The 6375-nt window shown below is 44.8% G+C and overlaps 1 protein-coding gene and 1 long non-coding RNA gene across 2 annotated transcripts; one reads left to right on the top strand and one right to left on the bottom strand.

The window, feature by feature from the left end:
• Positions 1 to 714: 714 nt before the first annotated feature.
• Positions 715 to 2546, bottom strand: LOC116514497. Its single transcript, XR_004256135.1, has 2 exons — positions 1889 to 2546; positions 715 to 1437 (listed from the first exon to the last, which is right to left on the bottom strand). It is a non-coding gene; the product is annotated as an uncharacterized LOC116514497 (long non-coding RNA).
• LOC116514481 (calcitonin-like) lies at positions 1491 to 5343 on the top strand. The gene is made up of 3 exons (XM_032226067.1): positions 1491 to 1861; positions 2531 to 2662; positions 3753 to 5343. The coding sequence occupies exons 1-3, from the start codon at positions 1776 to 1778 to the stop codon at positions 3928 to 3930; spliced, it is 396 nt and encodes a 131-aa protein (XP_032081958.1). The 5' UTR covers positions 1491 to 1775; the 3' UTR covers positions 3931 to 5343.
• Positions 5344 to 6375: the final 1032 nt, after the last annotated feature.

Raw genomic sequence — 6375 nt, 5'->3', positions numbered from 1 at the left:
AAATAAACCTATCGGATGTGTCTAAATGACTGGCAATTTTTTTGTGAATGGAATACCCAGTGACTGGGAATGACGTAATTCGGGAGTTGGGAGTTTTGTGGTCAGTCGTGGATTGGTTTTATAGTGATAAAGGAGGTGCTGATTGGCGAGTCAGTGTTCGTTGAACGCCTACACATTTCTGTCCTGGTGATATGTATAAAAAGGGGTCGTTGACCATTGAAGACCACCACAACTCTGAAAATCACACCGAGGAAACCTCCACTAAGTTTCACTCTTCCTTAAGAAGGCTCGCATTTGAAGGTAAGCCCTTCTTTACTACAGCAGCCTCACAGCAATCATACAACTCCAGGAGCAGAAATCCTGGCCATGCTTTCTTTAATGTCTTATTGAATCCAGGATGATTTACTCCCAGATCTGTAGAGAGTGTCGCAGCAGCTTGAAAGCTGTGAGTGTCCTGTATTCCTGAGTTTTACATTTCAAGGATGCTAGTCTTCTTGTCTGGTTTTTGGAATAGACAGCATAATTAATCCTTTCTGGATTTTTTAAAAATAAGAATTAGCAATTGAAGATGTTAGTGAATAAGAGGAAAGGGTTCATCCTGCAAATTTTAAGCAAAATTTCTTTGCAAAAAAAGACAGCTTTTATTTTGCTGGAGAAAACTCCTTAAAGATGCATTTAATTTCAATGTGTGACTTACCTCTTTTTAAAAAAAAAAAAAAAAAAAACAAGAGTTATCTTAAAGATTGGTCTAATCAAGGTAATATATATTAATTTAAAATACCTTTTAAAGCATTGTTCTGTCTCCATGCCCCCCCTCCCCTCTCCCTGAGACAGTAGTATCTCATAGCATCCGGAACTTCCTTATAGATTTCTTTGCAAGAGAAAAATCTAAATGAGGAAGAATTTAAGATGAACCTCTGGGAGTGTCTGTATGTTAGGCTTATACAGAGGCTTTGAGGTCAGGGATGCACTGTCAAAAAGGCTGGACATAGGAAAATTCAAGAGTGTCGGAAATAAATATTTATGGAGATGCTATATAGTCAACATTTTTAAAAGGTTGACTATATGAAAATGCTTGACCCGAAGGGGAGGGGGAGAAAGAAATCATATGTGGAAAAACAACTTATAATTGTGTGCACGATTATTTCTGTATTTTACAAAATAAATAATATATTTATTTCCCAGTATATAAATGAGTCAAACTCCGATTTTTCAGCACTGCCTTACCACGTTTTTCAGAGGTCCACTTGTTTTAGCTGTTCTTTTTATTTTTGCTTCAAAACGAGGCATCTCTCGTTTAATTTCGCCACTTTGATTAGTTTTCTTTAAGAAAGGTTCTATTTTTGGTTCTCCTCTTTTGGCACCGATGTTCTGAGTTGCTTCTGCCCAGTTTCGATAGTCCATATAGATAGAATGCTGCCGAAGCCCTCAGAATTCCTAAGTGGATATTAAGAGACCGGTAAATCCTCTGCAAATACTTTACGCGCATAATTAACGGATTAATTTATTACCCTCAGAGAATCCTCACTTTAGGCCAGCCTGGTCCTATGCATAACATTTTGCCCGGGAAGGATGCTCGCTGTTTCTTGGATTTACCACAGCCAGCCATATGCTTTCTCCTTCAGAAGGGAATCCTATTCGGGTCATTTGGGATGCTGGCCGATGGGGTCGCATCCTAAATAGGCAGTGGGGAAACAGGCAGGCCCGCAGAGGCTGCAAAGTGGCTCCTCAGTTGAAACTGAGCCTTTCTTGCAGAGAGAGAGAGAGAAGAGACCATGGCTGTGCTGAAGATCTCCTCACTCCTCGCCGTTTACGCTTTGGTGGCCTGCCAGATGGAGAACGGCCAGGCCATCCCGCTCAGGTAAGAAGCGGCCGACAGCGGACTTACCTACAGGCTCTCGGGAGGAGAGTCTCCAAGTTCCCTCCCGGCGGGGGCGCGGAGCGAAGCAAGTCCTCCGACGGGAAGGCGCTTGGTTAGGAGAGGGCAAAAGAAGAAGGGTTTAGGGCGCTCGGCAGGCGCTGATTTGGTTCCGTGTGGGGACCAATCGGCCGGATTACTAACCAGCTTTTAAAGCATTGGTGCTCCCCGGCTTCCTTTTTAATTGCAAAAGCATCAGCTCGATGGCGACTTGCCTCGCCTCCAGGGCGGCGAGGCTAAAAGTAGAAAGCGGAGTAGAAATTGCGCAAGCATGTAAGCAGAAAGCAAGCAAAAGCACAATCCGTTGGCCGCCTTGTGATTTTCTTCCCCTAGCCAAGCAAACGGAGGGCTCGGCCAGCCTTCCCCTTTCCGAAGCCCCTCAAAATACACCGGGCAGCAGTATTCGTAACCCCCCTTCTCCCCAGTCTTGGTTGGGGGAGATGCGAGTCGCACTCCACGCCAACCCCGGGAGAAGAGGAGGGATGGCTGGCGGGCGCTGGCTGGAAAAGCCGCTCCTTCCCGCCCCTGATCCCACCCAGGCTGCCTGGGGGAAAGGAGAAGCGCTGCTCCCAGGAAAGCGGCTGCTTTCAGGGCGCACTTGTCTTCATGCAGAGGGGGCTTCGAGCCCGTCACCGACCGAGGCGCCCTGGGGGACTACGAAGCTCGGAGGTTACTCAACGCCCTGGTGAAGGAATACGTCCAGATGACCGCGGAAGACCCGGATCAGGGCAGCGAAGGCAGTAGGTAAGGAGCTTCCAAAGCACCGTTGCCTTCTTCCCACGTCTCCCTCTCGGACGCCAAGCTGGGGGAGGGGTGTACCTCCGAGCGCCTCCGTGGTGGGCATAGTTTGCTTCTCGAGGATGCCCTTCCACGATATCTGACCGGGCGGGCGCCTTGCAACCACCTGGGGCAGGCTATCCGAGTGGTGGGCCTCGCTTCACCCGCTCATTTTGCTCGCCAACTTTACTGAAGTATATCCATTTATCCATTGGCTGACCATGGATATGCAATACTTACGTATCTATGTATATATACACACACACACGTATATGCAGACACATGCACAAGGAAGGCTTTGAAGTGCAAAGAGGAGGGATGTTGATAAAATGGGAGAGCAAGAAGGTAGGTCTTGGATGTGTTCCCTTTTGTCCCGCCACCCCACCTCCCCACTCCCGCTTCCTTAAGAACCGAGCCCGCCGAACTCAGACTTAGTGCCCGTGTGGGAGGGAGGGAGGGAGGGAAAGAGAGAGAGACGACAGACAGACGGGGGGGGGGGAGAGATAGACAAACAGACAGACAGACAAAGAGAAAGAGAGAGAGAGAGGCAGCAGAGAGCGTGGAGGCCTTTTGACTTGGAGAAGGAAAGCGGTTCTTTGCACGTAGCGCCCCCTTCCCTAACCAGCCCAGGCTTCCAATTGCACCTGCGGTTTCCTACTGAACTCCCCTGGTGAAGCATGAGGAATGGTTGAGCCCCAGCGACGCATGCAATGCCCTCCCCACCCCCGGAATTGCTAACAGTCGCAACGCCCCCCATTCCCCCCCCCTCTAACTCGTTTGCTTGACCGGGCAATGGCTCACTTGCGCCTCCTACCCGCTGCTCCGATGGTTCTTCGGATTGACATTGCATGGGGCTTGCGCCTCAAGGCACGGCATCGAAATGGGCTTGTATTGAATAAAAGGCTCGGGAGGAGTTCTTTTTTGAGCGGGTGGGGGTTGGGGTGGGACGCGGGGAAGTGGGAGGGGATAAGGCATGACGACGCACGTGTTTTCTTCTTGCTTTCCTTTTTCTCCCTCTCCCGGTTACTTTGTTCGGCATGTTTTTCCCCCTTTGCAGCTTGGATAGACCCATTGCCAAACGTTGTGCCAACCTGAGCACTTGTGTGCTGGGCAAACTGTCTCAAGAATTGCACAAGTTGCAAACGTACCCTCGCACTGACGTCGGGGCTGGGACGCCTGGCAAGAAAAGGAATGTGTTGAGTGAGCTGGAAAATGAACGCTATGCAAACTACTGAGGAAGCCCTCGGAAGCAACTAGATGGGCTCAGATTCCTTTTTGGTTTTATTTTTTCCCCCTCTTGTTTTCCTTCTTTTATTTCACTTGATGCATGATGTGGATCTAACCTTCACTGCTAACTTTGCTGTGTTCTTTTAGATCTGAAATGCTTGGAGTAGTAGAGCAAAGTCCAAGTTAGGAAATTTAAGGACAAAATGCGACACCCCCCCCCCCCCCCCCCGCGCACGCACGCACCCACACACACACAAAGAGTTGTAGGGAACTGGGGAAAAGCAGAAACCAAATTAAGAGTAGATCAGAATAAAACATTGCCTTGAATTTTCCACTGATTTTTTTAGATTCTTATTTTATGAATAATAAGGAAGCATCATTTTTTTTATTTGAGGCTACTCATTGTAAAAAAAATGAAATAAATAAATGTTTCTTTCATGTCCAATCATGCAACTATTCAATAAACCTATTTTTCTATAAGGAATAGGTCTATGTTCTGATTACAAATTATTTATACCATTTTTAAAATGTGGGGTTTGTAACAAAATTCGAAGAGTGTTTATCACGCTATAAGGAGGTCAGCATGGATGTTTGCATTTTTTTCTTAATTAATATTTTGAAAGAGCTACATATCTGATTAGTATTGGATGAATCCATAAGGTGATAACTTTCATACAATGAAGTAAGTGAAAAGATTCACACTGAGTTTGGTAGTATGAGCTTTACAAATCTGTTCAGAAGTGTGGAAACACAACAACTGATTTCCAAATGTGAACAATGTTGTTCAGTTATAAAAAGTTTTATTCTGTTTGACTTCTTCCAGGTAAGAATTTCAATCTTATATTTCTATGTATGTATTTGTTCATGAAGAAGTTACTTATTTTGATTGACTTATCAGCCTGAAGATAATTTAAGGCAAGAGAATCCAAAATTGCCTGTAATTGAAACATTGAATTCTATTCATTGTGGGAACAATGTAGGCTAATTTAAGCATTCAAATGGATGAGATTTTAAAAGCCTGGGTTTTGTCAGAGATGAGCAACAGAAAAACAAAATTGGATCACACACACGGTTAATCTGATAGCAGATAAATATATCACATATCTTTTAGACCATCCTGATAGTTTATATACCCAGACATGGCATTCTATGAGGAAATGTAGACCCAGGAGATAAAGGCAACAGTCCTCATATGCAGTGGCCTTGGCCAGCCATGATGTTACAGGACTGTGATCCTTGGAAATCCAGTGTTTGGTCCCTCTTAGAAAAGGTGTCCTCCCCACAGTTCTGGATTTTGCTAGGTTGGGGAAGAATGTGCAATGATTTGGTTTTTCTATACTCTGGGGTATGTTAAAAGAGTGTACTGTATTTTTCGGACTATAAGACGTACCGTTGTATAACATGCATCAAGATTTTGAAGAGGTAAGTAAGAAAAAAAAAGTGTTTGTTCTCCCCGGCCCCCAGGAGCACTCTGCAGGCTTCAGCAGGGCTGGGGGAAGGCAAAAAGACCACAGTTTTTGTGAAAAATGGGGTGTTTTCTGCAAAAATGGAGGTGTTTTTGCCTCCCCCCAGCCCTACTGAAGCCTGCGGAGTACTCCTGGGAGCTGGGGAAAGGCAAAAACGCTCCCATTTTTGCAAAAAAACACCTCGTTTTTCACAAAAATGAGATGGGGGAGGGCTTCAGGAAGCAAAAAATGGCTGTATTCGGTGTATAAGATACACCAACATTTCCATGCTCTTTTAGGGGGGGGGGAAAGGTGTGTCTTGTACTCCGAAAAATACAGCAAGTCTTTTCTACGATTACCACTTGATGATGTTACCTAGTTTGGTAATGAAACGTCTGCAAAAAAAAACAAGCAAGCACAGGCTCCAAGGACCCTTCAGAAGTCTTTTCCATTCACCATCACATGAAATTGCTCCTCCTCCTAAAGGTTGGCATTCTTGAGATTTTGCCAACAAGAGGTTGAGGGAAAACCAGGATTAAACAGCAGGTAGCACCATGCTTCCTTTGATAAAATAAAGTGAGGTTCAAATCAGAAGCTTGCATCCAAGATTTTAATTCCAATCTCTTTCTTTTTTTTTGAAAAAAAAAACAAACAAAAAACAGCACCACAGCACAAAAGAGAGCGTGTAACACGTCAACTTGTGTGACCCATCGTTTGGCAGATTTCCTGAACAGATCAGGAGGTGTGGGAAAGAGCACATTTGTACCTACCAATGTGGGAGCCCATGCTTTTGGTAGGCGAAAAAGAAACGTACACATCTAATCTGCTGAATGATTTCTGGGATATGGTAAGTGTTAAATGTTAATGGAATTCTATTTCCTAGGTGAATGTGTAAAGTCTTAGAAGGATATTTAGTGTAGAGAGAAAAGAGTAATGAGATTTTTTAAAAAAAAATATATAATCTTTAATTCAGACTTTCTGAACCCAATGTCCTCTCGGTATACTGAA

This window comes from Thamnophis elegans, chromosome 1 (genome assembly GCF_009769535.1).
Source record: "Thamnophis elegans isolate rThaEle1 chromosome 1, rThaEle1.pri, whole genome shotgun sequence".
Taxonomy (NCBI): Eukaryota; Metazoa; Chordata; class Lepidosauria; order Squamata; family Colubridae; genus Thamnophis; species Thamnophis elegans.
Note: the sequence above shows the minus strand (reverse complement) of the source record. Positions and strands in the feature narration are given on the sequence as shown.